The 27,382-nt window shown below is 40.5% G+C and overlaps 1 protein-coding gene across 1 annotated transcript in view; it reads right to left on the bottom strand.

Annotated features, from left to right (window-relative positions):
• Positions 1 to 9,095: 9,095 nt before the first annotated feature.
• gabra2a (gamma-aminobutyric acid type A receptor subunit alpha2a) overlaps positions 9,096 to 27,382 on the bottom strand; it is a 34,739-nt gene continuing 16,452 nt past the window's right edge. The window contains exons 7-10 of the mRNA XM_023994306.2: positions 20,938 to 21,081; positions 20,486 to 20,638; positions 14,272 to 14,474; positions 9,096 to 9,710 (exon numbers count right to left, since the gene is read on the bottom strand). Coding sequence (XP_023850074.1) covers positions 9,405 to 9,710; positions 14,272 to 14,474; positions 20,486 to 20,638; positions 20,938 to 21,081 — 806 coding nt within the window. The 3' untranslated portion in view covers positions 9,096 to 9,404. The remainder of the gene's footprint in view (positions 9,711 to 14,271; positions 14,475 to 20,485; positions 20,639 to 20,937; positions 21,082 to 27,382) is intronic.

Genomic DNA, 27,382 nt, shown 5'->3' with positions numbered 1-27,382 from the left:
AGCAAAGCAGTTCGACACATACAACAACACATAGTTACACATGGAGTAAAACAAACATATAGTCAATAATACAGGTGAAAAAATAAGTCTATATACAATGTGAGCAAGTGAGGTGAAAAAGCTATGAGAATTGGTCGTCTAGAGCTACTAGAGCAGAGAGTAAAAGGAAGTTTCTGGGGGCGATAAAATAGCTTAAAGGAATAATGTACAGACAAAGGTATGGTAGGATGTGAATACAGTGGAGGTAAACCTAGGTATTGAGTGATGATGAGAGAGATATTGTCTCTAGAAACATCATTGAAACCAGGTGATGTCATCGCATATGTGGGTGGTGGAACTGAGAGGTTGGATATGGTATAGTGAGCAGGGCTCGAGTCTCTACAGTGAAATAAGCCAATAAACACTAACCAGAACAACAAAAAAAACGGGTCCGGATAGGTGATTGTAGCCCAGGAATGGCTGATGGAGCTCCTCAGCTAGCTCCGGGATAAATTACGTTTGCTCCGGGATCGACGTAAGCCAATAGACACACGGTTTGCAGCTAGCTAGCGTGCAAATAAGCTAGCTAGCTAGCTAGCCTGCGGCTGAAATCCGGTGATGAAGTAGAAGGGAAAAAAAAAAAAAATCCGGTGATGTGGTAGTGAAAAAGCAGTCCTATATGCTCTGGGTTGATATCGCGCTTGCAGACTGGCAGGTATTGGCCCGAGCTGAAGCTGGCTGGTGRCCGAGTTAAGGGTGAAGACCGCAGCAGTGGCTAACTGACTACTAGCTAGTAGCTAGTTATCTGGCTAGCTTCTGATTGGGGTTACGGTTCTAAAGTATAAAAGAAATAGCAGATCCGTACCACATTGGGTGAGGCGGAATGTATATTCAGTTCCTAAATGGAAAGTGAAATTAAAATATATACGAAATGCATACGGAAAAAAAACGAGGACTATTTACACGGGACAAGACAAACACACGTCCGACTGCTACGCCATCTTGGAATCGATGTTGTTACTTCAATGTTCAAATTACTTCAATGTTCGTACAACCCAACCAAGCTGAGGACTATCCTTATGTGGCGACTTTGTCACAGGACAGAGTAAAAGGTCAGATGTTACAAACAAGCTGCAACAGCATCGATCAGCGATTCAGCACCACTAAAGTGGACAGCGAAGGAATCGGCATTCGGGAGTTCAGCACCACAGGACAGTGGACAGCGACCATCTCATGTCCAGCCATTCTAGCCTTGGTGCCGGTCTCTTTGTTTTTATTTTATTTTATTGAACCTTTATTTAACCAGGTAGGCCAGTTGAGAACAAGTTCTCATTTACAACTGCGACCTGGCCAAGATAAAGCAAAGCAGTGTGACACAAACAACAACACAGAATTACACATGGAATAAACAAACGTACTGTCAATAACACTATAGAAAAAATATATATACAGTTTGTGCAAATGAGGTAAGATTAGGGAAGTAAGGCAATAAATAGGCCGTAGTGGTGAAATACGCTGTATTTCGGCCGTTTGTGCTCTTTTTCCAACTCCTTATGGAATAGCATTGCCAAAAATGAGTGACAAGGAGTTTGTATTTGTATTTATTATGGATCCCCATTAGCTGCTTCCATGGCAGCAGCTACTCTTCCTGGGGTCAAGAAAAAATGAAGGCAGTAATATACCTTATAATACAATTTGTAAATACATTTTAAACAGATTTTACAATGCATTAAGTGTGTGCCCACCGGCCACTACTCTACTACAACACACAATCCAGGTGTACATGTCTACAGTGTGTATGTTATGTGTGTGTTTGTACCTGTGTGTGTGACTCCAGCCACCCGCGCATGTTCCCAAGCCAAAACTTATGAAAAGTCTGCCTTACAGAACATTTCTCACTAGATAGGCTTCCAATGGACAGTAGCCAACTTTCTTTTCAAAAATGTTTTTATGCATCCAGTCTTTAACAGTGGAAGTCAATCATTAACCAGATCAATAATGATAATATGCCACAACTCCTGTATTATTCATCAGATATTTAACCTGATGTAAAAGAACCAAATTCCCACTTGGTAACTGAAAATTACTGTAGTTTTCTCTGCCAACCCCATTACATGTGAGCGAATACCTATTATACGCTTGTGTGAATGTTCTTTGCACGTCCCACTCCCACTAAGTCACTCTTGGGGGGTGGGGTCATGGCCAGGGATCAGCCATTATTGACAGCGACCCTGGAGCATTTAAGGTTAAGTGTCTTTCCCAAGGACACATCGACAGATTTTTCACTAGTCGGCTCGGGGATTCGAACCAGCGACGTTTCAAGAAATAGGACAAATGTAAACACCCACCTAATTATTATTTGTATTATTATTATGATCATAATAGGTGCTGCCTAGGCAGGGGAGAATGAAATGCTAGTCACATTAGTATGCAGACGCACTCCAGAAGTTCTCAATGCAATAACATGATGGAACTGCATGTCACCATGGCAATGCCCTCATTAGCATTCCAAACTGCTCTGAATCGTCTGGCTGGCTAACATCAGAGACTGTCTCCCTCTGCCAAACAAAGCTACTGATGTACATGTACTTCTTCACTAGGCCCCCTGGGCATGGACATAGAAAAGGGGAGGGGGTCCAGGCCCCACCCATCCTCTTAAAATGTCTGCCGGCATGTTATACATTTTCCTTTTCTGTTTCAGAGCTACTATACAATAATTTCCTGTTGAAAAGCGTATCTCTTTTGAAATGGTTCTGACACCAATGGTCCAAGGTGATGTCTGTCTCTAACAAAATACCATCCATCCCAATAGAAGTCTAATTTCCATGGAGGATGACATTGAAGGAGAGGCCATGGTAAATAAAAGGCTGAAGGAGTTCACTGAAGATAGAGGAAGAGTAGCCAACATGACCCTGTATGGCTGTCTTAGGGGTGACTAACCACTTCTCTTCCCACTCAGCAGTCAAGGTGAAGCCTCTCTGTTGGATGGATTACTTTTCACCTCTCACCTGTCTTATCTTATGAAATTTTTCTAATGATAATCCAGACACACAATCTAGACTCAAATGGGACGTTCACTTAGTTTTAACATCAAAGCCTCTGTTCAGAGACCTATCCTCTGTTGCTAGGCAACTGTATCAACACCTTGTTCATGCCTGACTGGCGTGCATTTAAAGGGGAATCTCACATCTCCCGGTTTGTCTTCACTGTTTCCTCCTCTTTTCTCTCTTTGCCAGAGCTGTGTCTTTCTGCGTACCCATTAGGAGACCTGTGAGAGAAGACCTCATTCAAATGTAATCACAAGCTTGCTCTATCAGGTTAGCCAAGCCTCTCATGCTAACACCAACGCAGTTCAATTCCATTCCTTCTCATTCCCAGGGTAAATCTTTCCACAGCTTAGAAAAGTAATCATAATAATGTAAAAAATATATATTAAAGTGAGAACAGACACGCTGTTGGAATTCTAAAATGGCTGAAAGCTAAGTATTTGGGAAGACCCTGATTAAGTTTGCATTTCTGAAGCAGTTCCAAATGCCAGTCTCCAAAGAGGAAAGATTATTTCAGAACAAAACTACCTTGACTTCTATTTTAAAGGGGCAAGAAGTAGATGAGTGATGAAGGTTAACAGTAAGAGAGAAGGAGAAGAATTGTCTTTGTTCACATTATGAACTTCTCCAGGGCCTAATTAACATGCATCAAATTGAGTAGACTCTGCAGTGACCTTGGCCTACAAATGAATCACATACTGACTATAGATGCAGCTTCTGAATGCATTAGCAGTAATCACACAGCAAGGCAAGTATATGTTAATTCCCAAAATGAATTTTCTGTTTGGTTTCACACACTTTACATAAAAAATAAGAGTAGCCCAAAAGAGTAGGCAGGAGGTACGTAAACAGACAAACTGCACTGAGCTCTCTTTTAAGCCAAGGTTACTCGTCTTTGGATCTTCTGGCAAAGGAGTCTATTGATTATGTTTGGCGGGATCTGTCGAGGTCTGTGTACAACGAGAGCTAAGGCAGAATTGTGTTCGGTATGTGGTCTGTGCTCATGTATTCACTGTTCAGTGTGCGTGTTATGCTGATGCTGTGGTTTGTCTGGGTTGGCACTGTGATTGGGATCTCATGTGGTCTCATGTGGCATCAACTTAGTTAAAGGAAATCTGTGCATAAACAGTGAAATGTAACTAACTTTATTGGAGGAGTAAGTTCATCTTAACCTCCCCCCAAAAATAAAGAAAATGATGATGAAAAAATAGATCAGTCTCATTTCATGCTCACTAATATACAGCTATAGTCAATCAATGAATCAATCAATCAAATGTATTTATAAAGCCCTTCTTACATCAGCTGATGTCACAAAGTGCTGTACAGAAACCCAGCCTAAAACCCCAAACAGCAAGCAATGCAGGTGTAACTTTATTGTTACATTTTTGCACAGAGGAAGAAAGTGCAAAGAAGCACACAGAAACCGTACACTCACCTGGATGTTTAGTTCTTAATAACAGAACCCGATGACTCTCAGCCTTCCATTATTTGGAGTATTTCATCCCTGATTTACATCAAGCTGATAGAACAAGCCCCTACTAAACCAGCACGTGTTTGAGGTTTTCTAAGCCATTGTGTATTTTCAGTCTGATACACCAATGATTTTGAGCTCGTATAGTGGGAAGATGAAGACAAGCTCCCTTGACATCTGCAGACAAACAGGCCAACTGGTTAAGGGGGCACAGTGGGATGCGGGAGCGGAGATAAGAGTTCTGATGACACTCGACAGCTCTGCCCGCTGGCGATTGGCCTCATAGGTCCAGCTTAAAAGAGATCAGGGAAGAGAGATTGTGCTGCCCCTGATGGCCAGGGGGCTAAGTGTGTGTGTGTTGACAAATGTAACAGAGCCAAAGAATGGGTGTGTGTCTGTGTACAGTATCTTTCTGTGAGCCTGTGAACACATACATGTCCTTATGCTTTAGGGTACCTTCAAACAAAAACGTGGTGGTGGGGAGAAATGATTCCGTGAAACGCTGTTCTACGTTTTCAATTGAACTTTTCTGATGGATAGTGCAACACAACCCTAGGCCCTGCCCCAACGCATTGTTCCCATTGAAAAACATTGAGTTGTTCAGTTTTATGCATCAGTTTGTCTGGTTTAAAGGCATCCTTAGTGCATGTGTGTGCATGGGAAAGTGTCAGAGAATTTGTGGAATTTAGACTAGAGAATAGAGAATAAAATAATATAACCCTACTATCTTCTATCACCCTAGTTTATAGAGGGCCTACATTATATTCACTACCCATGGTTCAACAACCTCATCAAGCACCACTTTACCTTCCAATGCAATTATAGGCTATAAGAGGACCGTACAGTTCATCTGAACAGGTCTTTAACGCAACATTCAAATTGTTGCTAATTTATGGCTAGTATCTAGGCCTATATGAGTTTCTAGGGAGGTTAATCTTAGTGGAGTTTGCAGTCGACACATTAAAAAGCAGACAAACACTGAAACAGATAAGTAGAGAGACAATTTGAGGATTAAGAGGGAGCAGAAAGGAAGAAGCACACAGTGAGGTAATTCTGCTGACAGACAGTGCACTGCTTGCTGTTTTCTTTTAGAGCACTATACTGTACAGTCTGCTCTGATATCGATTGTGCCCATTTCAGCAACACTAGGTATTCAGCGGTGTTGGGGTATCAGCAGTGTAGGGATTTCAGCAGTGTTATAATTTTAGCAGCGCTGGGATTTGGTTGCTAGATGTCCTGCTGCTGACAGTCGTGTGTTGGCTCTGGGAGTTCTGAGGCTGTCTAAGGGAGGTGTGTGTGTGTGTGTGTGTGTGTGTGTGTGTGTGTGGTGGGTGTGTGTGTGTGTGGTGGGTGTGTGGTGTGTGTGGTGTACACATCCCTTTAATTTGAGCATTTGGGGGTTTTGTACAGTATGAAATATCTACTATATGAAACGATGTGTTGGTGTTGACAGTAAGGGAAATTATTGTTTACTTAATTTAGATCTGTGATTCAGTCACTAAACTCAGGCTTGAAGCACCAAGCCAGTAATAATCCGGGACAGGCAAGGGCAGAAGTCAGGTTGGTGACACCCCCTTTCAGGCAATTTAAAATAAAAGTCTAACAGTAATTCAGCCATTTTTGTTGAATATTTTCCTGCTTCATATGTTTACTGGCATAAATATGACATTTTCAATCCTTGGGCATTATGTCACTCTTATGGCAGTGTTATGTAGGTTGTGTGTATGGCTTCCTCAAGTCAAGTGAAAAAGAAATACTGTCTAACTAAAGCTGGTAGGTTGAAGGAGGATGTCCGCACATGTCCGGTTATGTGATTCATCAGCTGGACGCTTTGGGCTACTGTGTGAGTACGCTGACTAAACCCTTAATAGGGCAGCTCAATTCTTGACTATTCATTAAGAGTCACTTCTAACGTCAGGGTGCATGCCTTCAGGATATCTTAAGTTTCTGTATCATATCTATTTGAAATGTTACGGTTGTTAAACCTCTGCAATCTGTCACCTAAAGTAATAGGATAGGGTATCTACAAGATTTGTTGAAGCTCATGATAAGTATTTTTCATCGGACAGTTTGCAATGTCAAACTGAAATGCCATTAATATGGTAACTCGTGGGACTCTGCAAGTAGAACATGTTCAGTTCAAGAGGACACCTTCGAATGGGAGTGAAATCCGATTGTGTGCTCAAAGTTTTAAGAGTATAACTCTTTCTGTGATCTTGACAATATCACTATGGAAAAGCATGAGAATAACAAGAATTCTAGACTTACAGTAACATTTTAAAATGCATTCATTGGAAAAATACATTACTTTATGATTGTATTGTGTGTGGTATATCATCATAAAGTAAGTGTAATGTTTTGTGCCACATTTTGTTATATTCCAAATGTGTGTACAACACAGTAACAAATCCCACTAAACTACATATTTACTTACAATAGAAAATCCAATGGCATGGTACGCTCACCCACTGCTAAAATAGAAAGAGAAACAGTGATGTGACCAAGAAAAATATCTCACAAGTTGAGTCAAAGAGAAACAAACAGAGACAACCTTGTCCATATGAACTGATTTGTGAACTTTTATTACAATTTGTATTTTAAGCATGCTTATTAACTATTTATGAACTAAATTAAACAATTAAGGAACCATTTATTATGAGGACATGTAATCATATATACATAATGAATAACAGCTTTATATTGTGCATTAGCTTCAATGTTAACAATTTATGTAATACTGTTTATAAGCAGTTTATAAGCAGACCTTCAAACAAAGTGTTACCTGGTGGACTTGATATGACTACATTAGAAGCACTTACAGTTTGGTCCAAAATTATTGACACCCTTGATAACGATGAGCAAAAATGCCGGTATAAAATAATAATTCAAATACTGAGCTATATTGTATGCAAAAAAAATGGTAATCTTATTATTTTATAGTATGACAATTAATCAGAGAAACAGATTTTGTTTAACAACTAATATAATTGTTTTTCTCTCAAAAAGGTAGGGGTCAAAATTATTGACACCCCTGTTTTCAAAACCTTTCAATACCTCACCTTGGGAGGATAACGGCACTGAGACTTATTCCTCCATACAGAATCCTTCCAGATCCTTGATATCCTTCATCGGCACTTATGGACTGCCCTCTTCAATTCAGACCACAGAATCTCATTGGGTTTCAAGTCAGGAGACTGAGATAGTCATTGCAAAATGTTGACTTTGTGGCCAATTAACAATTTATTTGTGGATTTGGCTTGTGGTTATTGTCTTGGTTATCATCCACTTGCAGCCAAGTTTCAGCCTCCTGGCAGAGGCAACCAGGTTTTTACTAAAATGTCTGGGGAACAATTAAGTACCTTACTGTGATTGTTTTKAATTAAAATGGCAAAAAATAAACAAAAATAGCTTCTTAGCAAAGAACAATTTCTCAAGTAAGAATTTTGAATGGACGGTCTGGGAGTGGTCTGAGTGGGAAGGGAAAAACGGAAAATTAAATGTTATTAGCCGAGAGGTTTGGAACTCTATTTCTTATTGGTCTATTCACACATTTACCGCATGGTGATGTCACCATGGAAGACCAAAACTCCATCCCACAAAAAATGGCAGATATTTTAGGTGACCTTTTGAAACAGCTCATACACTAAAAGGACATTATCATAATTTTCTAAATTTCACATCGTTACTCCAACCTCATAGGGTGGAAATATAAAACACAAAAAGATGTCCTAAACAAATGCATGTAAATGCCTGGAGTTTGCTGAATGGCATTGGCACTTGGATTGGAACCAGTGCTTTGGTCAGGTGACATGAAAATATAGCTCTTTGGCCCCATACCTACTGTAAAATGGTGGATCTTTGCTTGTACTGGGGCCCATTTTTTTAAGCATATAACATGCATACAATATAGCTCAATATTTAAATGGTTTAATTTATAGTTATTTTTTCTCATCTTTATCAAGGGTGTCAATTTCCAACTCCACTGTATGCATCTGGATCCTTTGATCTGCATCAGAGAAAAAAAGCTACATTGCATATAAAATGGTGACAACAGGAAATCACATACTTGAGTCATTAGGAGTCATAACTCTATGATAGATAACAGTGATATTAAATGTTGGCATACAGTACATTCCTGCAAGCCTTACTCACACGTTGTGTCTATTCACTGTCCTCTGTCACAGTGTCTTTGAGCCTACGATAGGAAGTGATAGGAAGTGATCCTTCATCCATCCCTGAACTTATGGTGAGTCTAGCTGTGTACTGCCGGAACCTGCAGGATCAACACTCACTTGTGTAGATCTGTGTTCACTGTGTGATGAAAAAAATGGTGCAACATGACTGTACGGTCTTTATTTCCAACTTATGAATTTGATCCGATTAAAGTAAAGAATAGTGGAGACGTAAACATTTACATCGTAAGATATGAAGAGCATGATATAGGTTAATAATGGAACAAAAACAGGAAATGGTTGTCTGTGCTTTCTTATACAGGAGTCTTCAATGCAGGGTTATAACTAGGAGTTGGTAACTATTTTTTGTGTTGACTGAATTATGGCAGTTGGTTTCTTGGAGGTTCAAATAGAAGGTAGAGAAAGCACCAGTGATTTCTTTATTTATGTAAGTATAAGATCCTTACATCACTATAAACAAACAATCGTTAAATGTTAACCTCTTTACAAGTATAATCTTTCAAACAAATTACAATTCAACTAGAAGTTAGTAATCATTTACCTAGGTATCTCCTCGTAATGAATGCGCCTACAAAAGAAAGCAGCCATATTGACTCCAGTGCATGCCACGGCTCCATGTAACCAAACTCACACACATAAAAGCACACAGATCATCAGTCCTGGGTCAGCTGTGTAAAGTGAATCCTGTCTCATTGCAAAGTGAATATTTTGTATTCATTTGGACGGGACCATGTCCTTTATGACTGGTTCTCTGTTCAGGTAGGTGGCCCAGTAGACCAGGTTAAAACCGCTGAAGAGCACAGGGAACATAATCCGGGACATACGGTCGATTTTGCTGACGCTGTTGAAGGTCTTCTTGTTCTGCTCGGGCTTGACCTCTGGCTTGGCCTTGTTGGGGTCAGAGGTGGCACTCTTGGAGATGGTGGGCATACCACCTTGGTCCTTGATGATGTTTGGAGCGTAGTTTGCCACGGCAACAGCGTAGGCATTGTTCTTCTTCGTGACGGATGCCTCCTTCTTCTGTTGTAGGAGAGAAATAAAATACACATTAGAGACTGGCTTGTAGTGTCTCTCATTGTATTACAACCAGTAATTAATTACAACCAGAGGTAATACTACTATGAAGGCTAACTGATCCTTCAAGTGTTTGATTGTTACTAGATCATTGCATTTGTTTTCTCAATATCTCTCACACAGCTAAAATCTCATCTCAAGGCACAATACCCAGACAACATAATGTGATTGAAATTATTCTTCTGATTTGAATGGAGCATCTGTTGTACAGTAGCTATTTCACAGTAATTATGATTCTGCCTTTAACAATCTATGATGTATTACCAAAAAAAAGTGTATAATCTGCTAAATTGCCTGTTAAGCCTTATGGGGTTTGATTTCAATATCAATTTGGATTGAAATGAACAGTAACCTTGAGGTCCTTATGGAGTGTGAATCTCTTTGAATTCTCATGACCATTCTAATTGGCCTCACTTATCAAATCTGTATTATGGCAGGATATGTATAAGGTTACAACCAGTTCAGTTAGTAATAGTTAAGCTGAAGTAAAAGCACACCCATCACTGTCGCTGTCACATACATTCCTCGGAGTATGTGAGTTGTGGGGAGAAAGTGTAATTATCAGATATGCTGGGAAAGGAATGAGCTGAAATCAGAATTTGGAACTCAGAAACACTTATGAAATCGGAATGCTGGGCTGATCTTATTTTCCACTAATTTTGACCAATCACATCAGATGTTTTTCAGAGCTGATCCGATTGGTCAAAAAAAAAAAAAAAAATTTGGCTGTCTGTCTAAACACAGCCATGGTGTCACATGTTTCTCTGGCTTACAGTGCCTTCAGAAAGTACTCACACCCCTTGACTTTCACATTTTGTTGTGTTACAGCCCGAATTTAAAATGGATTAACTTGAGATTTTGTGTCACTGGCCTAAACACACACACACACACACAATACTCCATAATGTCAAAGTGGAATTATGTTTTTAGAAATGTTTAAAAATGTATTAAAAATGAAACGCTGAAATGTCTTGAGTCAATAAGTATTCAACCCCTTTGTTATGGCAAGCCTAAATAAGTTCAGGAGTAAAACTGTGCTTAATAAGTCACATAATAAGTTGCATGGACTCACTCTGTGTGCAATAATAGTGTTTAACATGATTTTTTAATGACCACCTAATCTCTGTACCCCACACATACATACAGTGGGGAGAACAAGTATTTGATACACTGCCGATTTTGCAGATTTTCCTACTTACAAAGCATGTAGAGGTCTGTCATTTTTATCATAGGTACACTTCAACTGTGAGAGACGGAATCTAAAACAAAAATCCAGAAAATCACATTGTATGATTTTTAAGTAATTAATTTCATTTTATTGCATGACATAAGTATTTGATCACCTACCAACCAGATAGAATTCCGTCTCTCACAGACCTGTTAGTTTTTCTTTAAGAAGTCCTCCTGTTCTCCACTCATTACCTGTATTAACTGCACCTGTTTAACTCGTTACCTGTATAAAAGACACCTGTCCACACACTCAATCAAACAGACTCCAACCTCTCCACAATGGCCAAGACCAGAGAGCTGTGTAAGGACATCAGGGATAAATTGTAGACCTGTACAAGGCTGGGATGGGCTACAGGACAATAGGCAAGCAGCTTGGTGAGAAGGCAACAACTGTTGGCACAATTATTAGAAAATGGAAGAAGTTCAAGATGACGGTCAATCACCCTCGGTCTGGGGCTCCATGCAAGATCTCACCTCGTGGGGCATCAATGATCATGAGGAATGTGAGGGATCAGCCCAGAACTACACGGCAGGACCTGGTCAATGACCTGAAGAGAGCTGGGACCACAGTCTCAAAGAAAACCATAGTAACACACTACGCCGTCATGAATTAAAATCCTGCAGCGCACGCAAGGTCCCCTGCTCAGCCAGCGCATGTCCAGCCGTCTGAAGTTTGCCAATGACCATCTGGATGATCCAGAGAAGAATGGAGAAGGTCATGTGGTCTGATGAGACAAAAATAGAGCTTTTTGCTCTAAACTCCACTCGCCGTGTTTGGAGGAATAGAAGGATGAGTACAACCCCAAGAACACCATCCCAACCGTGAAGCATGGAGGTGGAAACATCATTCTTGGGATGCTTTTCTGCAAAGGGACAGGACGACTGCACCGTATTGAGGGGAGGATGGATGGGGCCATGTATCGCGAGATCTTGACCAACAACCTCCTTCCCTCAGTAAGAGCATTGAAGATGGGTCGTGGCTGGGTCTTCCAGCATGACAACGACCCGAAACACACAGCCAGGCAACTAAGGAGTGGCTTCATAAGAAGCATCTCAAGGTCCTGGAGTGGCCTAGCCAGTCTCCAGACCTGAACCCAATAGAAAATCTTTGGAGGGAGCCGAAAGTCCGTATTGCCCAGCGACAAGCCCAACCTGAAGGATCTGGAGAAGGTCTGTATGGAGGAGTGGGCCAAAATCCCTGCTGCAGTGTGTGCAAACCTGGTCAAGAACTACAGGAAACGTATGATCTCTGTAATTGCAAACTAAGGTTTCTGTACCAAATATTAAGTTCTGCTTTTCTGATGTATCAAATACTTATGTCATGCAATAAAATGCAAATTAATTACTTAAAAATCATACAATGTGATTTTCTGGATTTTTGTTTTAGATTCCTTCTCTCACAGTTGAAGTGTACCTATGATAAAAAATTACAGACCTCCACATGCTTTGTAAGTAGGAAAACCTGCAAAATCGTCAGTGTATCAAATACTTGTTCTCCCCACTGTATATCTGTAAGCTCCTTCATTTGACCAGTGAATTTCAAACACAGATTCAACCACAAAGACCATGGAGGGTTTTCTAATGCCTCAAAGGGCACCTATTGGTAGATGGTAAAAAAAACAGACATTGAATATCCATTTGAGCATGGTGAAGTTATTAATTACACTTTGGATGGTGTATCAATAGACCTAGTCACTACAAAGATACAGGCGTCCTTCCTAACTCAGTTTCCAGAGAGGAAGGAAACCGCTCAGGGATTTCACCCTGACGGGCAATGGTGACTTTAAAACAGTTAGAGTTTAATGGCTGTGATAGGAGAAAACTGAGGATGAATCAACAACATTGTAGTGATTCCATACTGAACTAAATGACAGAGTGAAAAGAAGGATGCTTGTACAGAATACAACTATTCCAAAACATGCATCATGTTTGCAATAAGGCCCTAAAGTAAAACTGCAAAAAATGTGGCAAAGAAATTAACTTTATATCCTGAATACAAAGCGTTATGTTTGGGGCAAATCCAACACAACACATCACTAAGTACCACTCTTTTTTTCAAGCATGGTGGTGGCTGCATCATGTTATGGGTATGCTTGTCATCAGCAAAGACTAGGGAGTTTAATAGGGGGGTAAAAACAGAATAGAGCTAAGCATAGGCAAAATCCTAGAGGAAAATCTGGTGCAATCTGCTTTCCAACAGACACTGGGAGATGAATTCACCTTTCAGCAGATCAATAACCTAAAACACAAGACCAAATATACACTGGAGTTGCCTACCAAGATGACATTGAATGTTCCTGAACGGCCGAGTTACAGTTTTGACTTAAATCGGCTTGAACATCAAGACTTGAAAATGGCTATCTAGCAATGATCAACAACCAACTTGACGTGGCTTGAATAATTTTTATGCAAATGTTGAATAATATGCTAATATTGTACAATTCAGCTGTGCAAAGATCTTAGAAACTTACCCAGAAAGAGTCACAGCCATAATCACTGCCAAAGGTGATTCAAATATGTACTGACTCAGGGGTGTGAATACTTATGTAAATTACATATTTCTGTATGAAATGTTCAATACATTTGCAAAAATGTCTAAAAACATGTTTTCACTTTGTCATTATTGGGTATTGTATGTAGATCGATGAGAGAGAAAAATCTATTTAATCCCATTTTGAATTCAGGCTGTAACACAACAAAATGTGGAATAAGTCAAGGGGTATGAATACTTTCTGAAGGCACTGTAACTCTATCAACCATCTCCTACTTGAGAGATCACAGATCATTTGTGCGTTTCGCCTCTGCTTTTGAAGCACCCACACGCAGCTCCTCATATCTTCCTTTCTTTCTTTCTTTCATCCCTCCCTCTCTTTTAATAAGGTACCGCTTCAGATGCAATATCTCAACATGGATATTCAGGCAAACATTTCTGAGTATTAGAGAGCCTGGCTTGCTTTGAATATAATGTATTTATTTCTATGCTTTATAGGTAGGTCTTTGCATTTCCTTTACATTTATCTCTGCAATGCCATGGGGCTGTAGAATCTGTACATTAACCGAATGTATGACATTGTTCAGATTTGTATTTGTCTTGACAGCCGTTGTTCACTTGTTCTACACATACCTCTTATAGCATTACTAAATGAAAACTGCTATTAGTGAGTACAGTACCATGATAAAGATGCAGTGTTATTTCAAATGCAGGATTGCATGTGACATTCAATTTAATGAACAGCAATATGGGACTGTCAGTGGTCAGTGGGGTTGCCCTGGTTACCTTGACGTTGACCACACTTTTGCCGTCCCAGGCCCAGCCTCTTTTAGTGAAGTAGTTGACAGTAGCAAACTCGATGAGGGCAGAGAACACAAAGGCGTAGCATACCGCGATGAACCAATCCATGGCCGTGGCGTAGGCCACCTTCGGCAGAGAGTTACGGGCACTGATACTGAGAGTCGTCATAGTGAGCACAGTGGTCACACCTGTGTCATCACAAAAAGAGAAATGTGATCACCATCTAAATCAAAAATGTTGACAATTAATTTCAATGAAGAGTACTGTAGTTTTTTCCTTGTTCACTTGTATTTCCATGTGTAACAGAAAATTGTATTTCCATCCACAATGACAATCGATTATTCATGTGGATGATTCTCTGGTAGGCTACAAAAAAAGTATTCCCACATGTAGTGGCAAACAGCTCACTGCGTGTTGAGTGAAGCATTCTCTCAAGATGTAACTGCTGTGGCTGCTGTTACTGAAAACCGGGGGAAACTCCTCACAGTGCAAGCATTACAAATGCCCATCCCCATACCATGCACAACAATTAGGGCTGTCAAACGATTACAATAATTAAATAAAGTTAATGGCCCTAAAGAAAGCTTTTTCCATAAAAAAAAAACTTTGCATTGAGTTGCAGGCATACTATGCATTGATTGGGGACGGAAACACAAAATTAGACTGTTTTAATAGCATTTTCACAGTAAACACAACATACAGCTTATTAACACTCCCGATGGTTAAGAAAGCTAACTCTCTCTTATCAATATTCTTGAAGTTTAATACTTGCGTGCGCGCGCGTACACACACACACACATACATACAGCTTTAAGTACTGTTAAAGCTTCAAACATTCTAAATGAGTGTGACTATAGGAAAAAAGAACGGGCTCTATGGATACAAAGAACAAAGAGCTTTTAAATGGATACAAAGAACAAAGAGCTTGTCTAACAATGTTATGAAAGCACTGTTACCATCTGTACTGTTCAGATAACTTTACACCCATAGGCCTACACACTCTCCCACCTTCACCCTCCTCTCGCTCTTGCTGGGCAAGTTCATTTTGCATGGCTCAGTGTCCGGGGTGAGCGGAGTTTGAACATTTTAGGCCATTCCGTTGGTCCTTCAGTGAAATCTCCATTCACCCAGGAAACGGGCCAGGCAAATCGAACTCTCCCACTTAATCCCGTTCTCACACACATCCTCTCTCACACACACACACAATCATAAACACCCCACTCTTGCATATGCAGCCTACCTTTAAAGCATCTCTTTGAGTAGCCTATTCCTTTTCGCGATGTATTGATGTCTCTACCTTCTTGCCCTTTGTGCTGTTGTCTATGCCCAATAATGTTTGCACAATGTTTTGTGCTGCTACCATGTTGTGATGCTGCCATGTGTTGCTACCGTGTTGTTGTCATGTTGTGTTGCTACCATGTTGAAGTCATGTTGTGTTGCTACCATGCTGTGTTGTTGTCTTAGCTCTCTCTTTATGTTATGTTGTGGTGTCTTTCTTGTCATGATGTGTGTTTTGTCCTAAAAAAAAAAGTTTTATCCAAGCCCCCGTCCCCGCAGGAGGCCTTTTGCGTTTTGGTAGGCCGTCATTGTAAATAAGAATGCCTTGTTAAATAAAGGTTAAATAAAAAAATAAAAAATAAAATGTCAGTTCTTCCTGTGGTCAAGTAACATAACTAGCTAGCTAAATATATTTTGTTATCAAACCCCAAAAAATAGTGGCTCGCGAGTGGCCCGTGAAATGCGCACAAATCTGCGGCAGAAAGAAAAACAGCTCTGGTAATATTGGGCATCATTTTTACATGATTTTGGCTAGAGGCACAAGGTCTTCTGCGATGTAAAGGGGTTTCATGTTAAGGCGCAAGCATGACTAGGTCATGTCTAGATGGGATACAGTTTGTCAAAATTAGGTCAAAAGTCGTTTTTAGCTAACCCTACGTTATTTCCCTGCTGCGTAAATTCTCCGACAAGTCAATTTTGACAAAATATGTGTCCCTTCTAGAAACACCCATTGACCGTAGTTGTGGTACGTGTTGTGCTTTGCGCTTAAAAAGGGTCCATGCGGAAACATGTGCACTTACGCCTTGATCACACCGACAGCATCATTGCATTTTAGTACACCAGAAGTACATTCATTTCCAATGGAACGCTGTGTTTGCCTTGCAGCATTGCATTGAAGAGGCAGTTGCAGTTCGTTCTGTGTGGTGCATACGTTGGATTTATCGAATGTATGCATCAAACTGTATGTGTAGACGGCTTGACAGAAATGGTAGCAGATTGTGAATGTTGATCTTATGTTTCACACATATCTTGATGATGCTGCGTACCATTTTGCGCAAAGACACTGTTAGTGCGATCGAGGCGTTAAGATTCTGTGCAGTGAAGAAATAAAGATGCAATTAATGGCGTGCCAAAAATGTACACCGATAAACATGTCACGAGTTAAACGCATTATTAACGCATTTACTTTTGACAGTCCTAACAAAAATAATCTTTATATAACACAGTCACGATATATAGATAAATATCTGGAAAAATATGTTTTACTGTTCAATTGTCTCAAGTCAAAGGTGAGCTGTTGTCATGACCTTTTATGATGTCTAGCACATCATTTCTATGATGTGTTTAAGAAGGCATTTCGGCAGCGCAGTTCAAGTAAAGTATTACCAACAGGCTGATACGAAGTACTCGGGATGGTGTACAAAGACTGTCAGCTGCTGGAGGACATGTGGGAATCCCACCCTATCAAACCACTCCAATGCTTTGAGAGGATAATGTGTTTTCCCAGACATGTACTCATACATACACGGGAATACACACAGAAATAAGACACACACACACAGAGGCATCTACCATATTTCCTCCGCTTCCTTGAGTTTCCTCCGAAATGATCAATAGGTGTCTCTCCCCGTTAAATTAAGTCCCTGTTCTATGAATTCAGTCAAAGCAAAATGCAAAGCATCTCCCTGTCTCTTTATTAATTGCCTGGCCTCATAATTTTCAGAGAGAAAAAATACACTTAGATTACTGCATTGCAGGTGAAGGTGAGAGGATAAACATGTTTTCCATTGACAATCTACACATTGTCATTGTGTACTCTAAACATGCAAACACAGGCATGTAAATAGACAACGAGTTATCATTTCTTCCTTCAAACCTCTGACTAAGATGACATTGACAGTGAAATAATGGGTGTTTTTTTCCCACATGGCTGCTGATGGATAGGTTTTTTTGTGGCTTTTTTTCAATGCATTTGAGGAAACATGAAACTACATGAAACAACATACCGCAGGCTAACATAAAATAACAATCCTCCGATTGCGAGGATAAAATGCCCAGTGGGGATGTGCTGTGGAGGCTTGAAGTGGTGACTACATTAATAATTTAACCAGAACACCACCACAGAGCCAGACCTCACAGAACAGAGACAACAAGGAACACAGTTCTAAAAAGGAACACTTTTCCTTAGATGGCCTTTGCTGAAAATCTGCATTATATCGTGATTTATTTCCGATTGAGCCAATATATGCAGCGTTTACCGTGAATGCAGTCACCGCGAACACGAGAACAATGCCTTTAAATTTCAATTGCGCTACAGCGCAGATCTTCAGCGCTACGGATTGAATCGAGCCCTTAATGTTACAGTGTATTTGTGAGATATTTGTTAGGAGTTTGTCGAACATCATTGTTTATGTAACTCATTCCTAGCTACCACAGTGTTACAAGTTACAGTGTGCCTTTAAAGAGCAACTGAAGGCAATAAACAACTTCTCTGGTAGAAAACGGCCAATGTGGCATCGATATTAGTCAGAAACAATTATCGTAGTGTCAAAATGTACTACTACTAGTGTAAATAGGATAATTTTCGTCATAAAGTCAATCTCATCCAAAACTGAGATTTGCGAGATAATTAGAAAAAAATTGTATGTCACAGAATGAAGGGTACCGTAACAGTTTTCCTTGGGTTGGGTTTATTTCAATCCTGCCCACATGCCCACAGCTGGCAGCACCCAAGTAATCATCAATTCGGAGCGCAGCTGCATGGGACCCGATTGTAATGCCCATGGTCCATTTGGTTTGACATTCGATATCCCTATGGGGCTAGTTAGGGACCATCAGTAAAAGTACATGAGACAATCTTTTAAATGTCAATAGCTCCAAATTTCAATGACTTAAAAACCTCAAACCAACTATAAATTTTAGAAATTAATATGCAAATATTGAAAGCATTTAATGAGACAACTAAAGATATGCAACATGAACATATTGTGTAATTTATTGACGGTCCCTAACTAGCCACATAGCTAGGCTATTCAAAGTCAAACCAACTTTCACATGGTCGCACACCAGCCGGCTGAAGCTAATTGGTGAAAGAAGTTGGCTAGCTTGCTAGCTAGTCTAGCCTACTTTCTAGACAAGACCTGGTTAGACTGTTTTAAGTTATCTGGAAGGGTGAATGACTAACTGTGTACTGTTTTAGCAGAGCAAATGTGCCATCGCTTCCCACGTTCGAACACACAAAAGAGACACCCACATCAAAGCACGCCTCGTTATCAGTGGCATCTCATAATGAAGATAATTGAAACCGAGGCTAGATCAGGAAGTTAAGCCCCCCTTTGAAGCATATTCATAAAAAAACTTCATGAAACCTGTTCACTCTTTCAGTGTAGAATGTGCCAAATCCCAATGAAAAAAAGGAGCAATCAGCCACAGTTCTTTGACCCCTCTAGAAAGCTGGATTTAACAGCTATTATCTGAATTTGAAATGTTTAATAACCTTGCATGAATAGCTAGACCAGGGTTTCCCAAGCTCGGTCCTCGGGACCCCAAGGGGTGCACGTTTTGGTTTTTCCCCTAGCACTACACAGCTGATTCAAATAATAATCTAATCATCAAGCTTTGATCATTTGAATCAGCTGTGTAGTGTAAGGGCAAAAACCAAAACGTGCACCCCTTGGGGTCCTGAGGACCAAGTTTAGGAAATGCTGAGCTAGATTGTGTCAATGAGTGATATTCATGAGGATTATCATTGAACATGTTTAGTATAGTTATCAATCTGTTTGATACACTAGAAGACTGAGGGAGAATTGTGAACAAATTAAAAGTATAGACAGAAAATCCTGCAGGTGTTGAATTTGTATGGTGAGTTGACCCCAAAATGTAAACAATAAGAAAAAGAAAGGACTCATAATATAGAAAGAAGTATTCAAAGGAAAACAAATAGATGGATATACTATTTCCTAAAAATTTTGAAACTATTCTACAATAATTTAAACCAACAACAATGCATATAAAGACTAAATTGATAACGTTTTTGTTCATATGTTGTCTGTTATGTTGGCAACCATGGGTATTTAGAGTAACTGATCTTTAATACGCCTGTGGTCTATGGTTACATTGAGGGCTAAAGTGGTAGTTTTATGTTAAGTCAACTTAAAAGCCATGAATTTGCTCCTCTTAAAGGCCTATTAAAAACCATTCCAGTTCCCCTAATGTTAAACCATTCAACTGATTCAGAACATAATCTTCATGTCATTAAGGTTGTGAATACACTGACTGGATCTGAATACATGGAACTCCAATGCATAATTAGCACTGATTATATGAGGGGAATCTACATTATGGGGCAGACGGAGAGAGTGTATAGAAGCCCCAGTTTAGAGACCGACAGGTCCCTGACATTTCCAAACAGGATATAAGGGTCTGGGCTTTTATTTAATTTTTTCTGTGGGTCGATAGGGCTTCTTGTGATAAGCATGCTGTGATGCTCTGATAGTGTTAGCCTGTCAGATGTAACACTCCTGCTCAGGGATAGGAGTGTATGTGCAGCATGTGACTTATCTGACCATTTGACCAGGCTGTTATTTAAGAGCAGGTGTTTGGCCTGACTGTAGAGTAACAGGTGTTCGAACTAGCTATGGTGGAATGCATTTTATCTGACAAGGGCTGATTGACTAGAAAAATGGAACATATGATGTGTTTGACATGACCATCAATGTGTTTGACCTGAACATTGAGGAGCACTCTCAACCACTAAAGAGCAGAGACTTCCAGTGGAATAATATGTTTTACTTGACTACATAGGCAAACATGTTCAGCCTGACTAAAGACAAAATCACATATGAGACGTTGCAAACATGGCACCGTTGTGGTAGTAATCCCTATCTGCTGTGATCAAGAAATTGGGTGAGAAAGTGCTTACCAAATACAGTTCTGGCGGGTACAGACTCTCGGTTGAGCCAGAAGGAGACCTGGGAGAGGATGACGGTCATGATGCAGGGCAGGTAAGTCTGGATCACAAAGTAGCCAATCTTCCTCTTTAGGTGGAAGTGGGCTGTCATGACGGTGTACTCACCTGCAGACAGGGAAGAAGCAGAACAAATACAGGTGAGAGTGTGTTGTGATAATTGTATTTTTTTATATTGGTTCAGGAGATTGTTGTCTCTGCTTGGTGTCGCTGCTCGGATCCAATAATGGGTACTGGTGTAGACTCATCAACTGGAAAACACACACTCACAGGTTACTATTACTAGTGAGTGTGGGTTTTCATTTTCCAGTTGATGTTTCCTTTCCAACCCTTCACCGAAATACTTTTCTTTAAAAGACTATTTGATTTGAGCACACCATTTTTTGATTATTCTGGTCTAGACTCACCTGTGCTTGATTTAATGGTCTCTGTCCCCACAGTTTGTCCCTGAAGGTGATACTGGTTCAGTCTGGATCCATCTCCTGCTACCTCTACTGACGCTGATGCGTTTCGAGTCCAAATGTACGTCACTTCAGCCATTGTGTAAGCATCTGCAGAAAGTAATAAAGGTCAATAAGTCTGTACAATAAGTCTGCCACAACAGCTGATTGGCAAATGTACTGTAAATTGATTAATTGTAAATGTGACTAAACTAAACAAAAGTAAGAAGAAACTGTACTAAGAAACAAAGATAAATTATTTTGGAGCACATTAAAATAAATTTGGGGCAAAAAGGCAAACTCAGCCACATACTGTACTTCATTGAATCAGATAGCTCACTCATCACAAAACCCTCTGATATTGCCAACTACTTGAATGACTTTTTCATTGGCAAGATTAGCAAACTTAGGCATGACATGCCAACAACAAACTCTGAACCTTCATAGCCAAACATATCCATCCAAATACACCTCTGCTGTCTTCAACCAGCGATCACTGCCTCATTGCCTGCGTCCGTAATGGGTCTGCGGTCAAGCGACCATCACTCATCACTGTCTCCCTAAAACACTTCAGCGAGCAGGCCTTTCTAAAATCGACCTGGCTCGGGTATCCTAGAAGGATATTGACCTCATTCCGTCAGTAGAGGATGCCTGGTTATTCTTTAAAAGTGCTTTCCTCACCATCTTAAATAAGGATGCCCCATTCAAAAAAGTTAGAACCAGGAACAGATATAGCCCTTGGTTCACTCCAGACCTGACTGCCCTTGACCAGCACAAAAACATCCTGTGGCGTACGGCATTAGCATCGAATAGCCCCTGCGATATACAACTTTTCAGGGAAGTTAGGAACCAATATACACAGGCAGTTAGGAAAGCAAAGGCTAGCTTTTTCAAACAGAAATTTGCATCCTGTAGCACTAACTCCAAAAAGTTCTGGGACACTAAAGTCCATGGAGAATAAGAGCACCTCCTCCCAGCTGCCCACTGCACTGAGGCTAGGAAACACTGTCACCACCGATAAATCCGCGATAATTGAGAATTTCAATAAGCATTTTTCTACGGCTGGCAATGCTTTCCACCTGGCTACCCCTACCCGGTCAACAGCCCTGCACCCCTCACTGCAACTTGCCCAAGCCTCCACCATTTCTCCTTCACCCAAATCCAGATAGCTGATGTTCTGAAAGAGCTGCAAAATTTGGACCCCTACAAATCAGCAGGGCTAGACAATCTGGACCCTCTCTTCCTAAAATTATCCGCAGAAATTGTTGCAACCCCTATTACTAGCTTGTTCAACCTCTCTTTCGTATCGTCTGAGATCCCCAAAGATTGGAAAGCTGCCGCGGTCATCCCTCTCTTCAAAGGGGGAGACACTCTAGACCCAAACTGCTACAGACCTATATATATATCCTACCCTGCATTTCTACGGTATTCGAAAGCCAAGTTAACAAACAGATCACCGACCATTTCGAATCCCACCGTACCTTATCCGCTATGCAATCTGGTTTCCGAGCTGGTCATGGGTGCACCTCAGCCACGCTCAAGGTCCTAAACGATATCATAACCGCCATCGATAAGAGACAATACTGTGCAGCTGTATTCATCGACCTGGCCAAGGCTTTCAACTCTGTCAATCACCACATTCTTATCGGCAGACTCAACAGCCTTGGTTTCTCAAATGACTGCCTCGCCTGGTTCACCAACTACTTCTCAGACAGAGTTCAGTGTGTCAAATCGGAGGGCCTGTTGTCCGGACCTCTGGCAGTCTCTATGGAGGTGCCACAGGGTTCAATCCTCGGGCCGACTCTTTTCTTTGTATACATCAATGATGTTGCTCTTGCTGCTGGTGATTCTCTGATCCACCTCTACGCAGACGACACCATTCTGTATACTTCTGGCCCTTCTTTGGACACTGTGTTAACTAACCTCCAGACGAGCTTCAATGCCATACAACTCTCCTTCCATGGCCTCCAACTGCTCTTAAATGCAAGCAAAACTAAATGCATGCTTTCCAACCGATCGCTGCCCACACCTACCCACCCGTCCAGCATCACTGCTCTGGACAGTTCTGACTTAGAATATGTGGACAACTACAAATACCTAGGTGTCTGGTTAGACTGTAAACTCTCCTTCCAGACTCACATTAAACATCTACAATCAAAAATTAAATCTAGAATCGCTTCCTATTTCGCAACAAAGCATCCTTCACTCACGCTGCCAAACATACCCTAGTAAAACTGACTATCCTACCGATCCTTGACTTCGGCGATGTCATTTACAAAATAGCCTCAAACACTCTACTCAGCAAATTGGATGCAGTCTATCACAGTGCCATCCGTTTTGTCACCAAAGCCCCATATACTACCCACCACTGCGACCTGTATGCTCTCGTTGGCTGGCCCTCGCTTCATATCCGTCGCCAAACCCACTGGCTCCAGGTCATCTATAAGTCATTGCTAGGTAACGCCCCGCCTTATCTCAGCTCACTGGTCACCATAGCAGCACCCACCCACAGTACGCGCTCCAGCAGGTATATTTCACTGGTCACCCCCAAAGCCAATTCCTCCTTCGACCGCCTTTCCTTCCAGTTCTCTGCTGCCAATGACTGGAACGAACTGCAACAATCACTGAAGCTGCAGACTCATATCTCCCTCACTAGCTTTAAGCACCAGCTGTCAGAGCAGCTCACAGATCACTGTACATAGCCAATCTGTAAATAGCACATCCAACTACCTCATCACCATATTGTTATTTATTTTGCTCCTTTGCACCCCAGTATTGCGACTTGCACACTCATCTCCTGCACATCTATCACGCCAGTGTTTATTTTGACATACTGTAATAATTTCGTCACTATGGCCTATTTATTTCCTCACCCCCTTATCCTACCTCATTTGCACACACTGTATATAGACTTTCTCTATTATATTATTGAATGTATGTTTGTTTATTCCATGTGTAACTGTGTTGTTATTTGTGTCACACTGCTTTGCTTTATCTTGGTCAGGTCGCAGTTGTAAATGAGAACTTGTTTTCAACTGGCCTACCTGTTTAAATAAAGGTGAAATAAATAAAAAATATTTAAAAAATAATACATAACTGACCAAATTATGAAAGACAAGCACTGTAATTTTGAATTATGACCAAGTGAAGAGATAGTACTTTAGAAACTAATTTTTGTTTTCATAATCTAGCCAATTTTCACATTATAGCTGGCCTATCTAATGGGAAATCGCTCAGTTCTGCCTCCAGGACAAGACTCTTGGCAATAAAAGTCAACGTGCGATTAAAGTAAGGGATTTGGTTATTAATTGCATACCTCTCTGGCTCCCTGTTGCTGTGCGCGCCACCTTTGAAATGCCGGAGTTAGATGACTGGTGAAACTATACTTTTAAAATCGGCTTCAGTAACACTGGAAATCCTTGCTCTTTTAGCACATAATTATCACTGGTGCGTCAATATAAGTAGTATAATAAAAGATCCACATCAAAATACGTCAGTTTAAGCTAGAGATATGTTTTTTGCATCGTCTGCGAAGGTAGACAAAACCACACTCTATGGAAAGGGGAGATTCTCACAAACACTATGGTGTTCTCCATTTTGCTCTATGACCCCCACAAGTGTGACGGACTCGTCTGAAGGTAACCATACCGGTTAAAATTTGTTATGGAATTATGGAGGTCATTTTGTGCCTATCATAAAAAAGGGGTTATGTGTAAAAAAAAGTTAATAATTATGTATGGGACAGATACTTCAAACCCTTATTCCTTTTTTTTTTTACTGTCTTTTTTGCCGTTTATGGATGTGTTATTTGGGGTGGCAGGTAGCCCAGTGAAAAGAGTGTTAGGCCAGTAACCGAAAGGTTGCTAGATCAAATCCCTGAGCTGACAAGGTAAAAATCTGTTGTTCTACCCCTGAACAAGGCAGTTAACCCACTGTTCCTAGGCCATCATTGTAAATAAGAATTTGTTCTTAACTGACTTGCCTGGTTAAATAAAATAAATGTGTTTCTATGGGATGTGGTACTAAAGGCCAAAAGTAGTATCCCCCCCAAAAAAGTATTATTATAATTATTAGGTCCTGGAAGAGGTTGAGGAAGAGGTTGATTGGGTCTTTTCAGAAGGAGGAACCACACAGACTTGGATGAGGTATTTCATCCAAGTCTGTGTGGTTACATACATAGGTAAAGATGGGTGGGTGTGTGGGTGTTAAAGGGTAGGGGCAAAACAAACAAATGGCCATCAATCTAATGATCTAATACACTTGTTGGAACAGGTGTCACTGCGTGCGCACGCTTATCAGTCTAATTATCTAATAACTCAGTTCAAACAGGTGTCACTGCACGCGCACACACACACACATCAAGTGTCCCCCTGAAAACTTCATACTATAGGCATATGCTCTTCTAAAGGCCATGGTGCATTATGAGCGCAAACAAAAAACTTTCTTGGCTCTGTCACTGACTGCGAAGAGACCTGGGGTTCCTCGATCACACCTACAGCGTCATTGCATTTTGGTACACCAGAAGTACCTTAATTTCCAATGGAACGCTGTGCTTGCTTTGCAGCACTGCCTTGCAGTACTGCATTGCAGAGGTAAATATGTTGAAAAGCAGTCAACAAGTGCTCAGCATATGTGGGATCTCCTTCAAGACTGTTGGAAAATCATTCCAGGTGAAGCTGGTTGAGAGAATGCCAAGAGTGTTTAAAGCTATTATCAAGGCAAAGGGTGGCTACTTTGAAGAATCTAAACTCTAAAATATATTTTGATTTGTTTAACACTTTTCTGGTTACTACTATACTATTCCATATGTGTTATTTCATAGTTCTGATGTCTTCACTATTATTCTACAATGTAGAAAATAGTAAAAAGAAAAACCCTTGAATGCGTAGGTGTGTCCAAACTTTTGACTGGTACTGTATGTTGCACACATATCTAGATGATGCTGCGTACCATTTTGCACAATGGTGCTGTAGGTGTGTTTGAGGCCTTATGTCTTGATCACACCGACAGCGTCATTGCTTAAAATGGTACACAGCATCAATAGGATGTGTGTGTAACAAAAGTTCAACTTTCTGCTGTCATTCCTGTCAAGCCATCTATGCATACAGTTTAACGCATACGTTGAATAAATCCAACTATGCACCAGACAAAATACCCTGCAACTGCCTCTGCAATGTATTTCTGTAAGGCAAACACAGTGTTCCATTGGAAATGTATGTACTTCTGGTGTACTAAAATGCAGTGACACTGTCGGTGTGATCAAGGCATTAAGCCCTGTTCACATTACCCCAACGAACTCTGTTACATTGCACCCACAACATAGTGGAAACGCAACGCGCCCTTGTGATTATAGGCTCCGTTGCGAGAAGGACAGAGCATACTTTGAAATTGTTATAACTTTGAGTCGTTTTCAGTCCGTCAAAGAACAGGAAGTTACCAAACCATAGAAGAAGATAAAAATATTGATGGCTTTATGGGATCGCTAGCAACTTTACCCATTCCATAAAAGTGAGTCATATTTTAATATTCAGGTTAAATAATACCCATTATATTATATGACTTGTCTTCAGTTGAAGTTTATTGTGATAATAATAATTATAAAAACCAAAAGTCATTACTAGGTGAGGTCGCTAGCTACAATGGTACATTCAACCTAGCGTTGGCTTTTAGCTTGCTTGACATGCTATAAAGTTAGAGAAACAAGTTGAGGATAAAGTAACTAAACAAAACATGTTTTATTATCACCTGAAACAATATATTTATCCTGTCTTTGATAAAAAGGTAATATTTAGCAATCTCCCACAATAAATGCAATCTCTGTCGAGAGACTCTCTTGCGTTACAATCACTACACTTGTCTGATCAGTAGTGGGGCGAGACTCCGTGAAGATGACATATGCATTACGCCATGATGTAAAAGGGGTATTAGTCCCTGTCAGTCTGCCCTCTGAATTTGCTACAATGTTCTTCTGTGTATCTTAGGCGAACACCTTGCATAGACTACAGACAGTAGCTTAGAGAATCTTACAGCTAGACCTATATGAGAAAAGAAAGTTCAGAATAGAGGGGAATAAAACATCTGTGCATAATGGCAACCATTAATGACCTTATCCATGGTGTTTTACTAACAGTAGTATTTCCTTCTAACGACTATAGGCTAGGCTATGTGAGCACACCCAATTAAACAAATTATCTTGGGATCCTGAAGACCGAGGGCTATGCGTGTGTATGTGTCTCATGTCAAGCTGCTACAACACCGCTATTTTGCAGCCCATTATAAACCTATAGCACCTGTCTGTGGGAGAAGAGGCATCTCAAGGACCACTACTGCATGTTTAAAGTAGCTATTCTTAGGCTCTGTTTGAATATATTAATTGATGGATTCTCCCTTTCTTGAAATAATCCTTGATATA

The sequence above is a fragment of the Salvelinus sp. IW2-2015 genome, linkage group LG9, assembly GCF_002910315.2.
Source record: "Salvelinus sp. IW2-2015 linkage group LG9, ASM291031v2, whole genome shotgun sequence".
In the NCBI taxonomy this organism is placed as follows: domain Eukaryota; kingdom Metazoa; phylum Chordata; class Actinopteri; order Salmoniformes; family Salmonidae; genus Salvelinus; species Salvelinus sp. IW2-2015.
The sequence above is the reverse complement of the archived record's forward strand: the minus strand, read 5'-3'. Positions and strand labels throughout refer to the sequence as shown.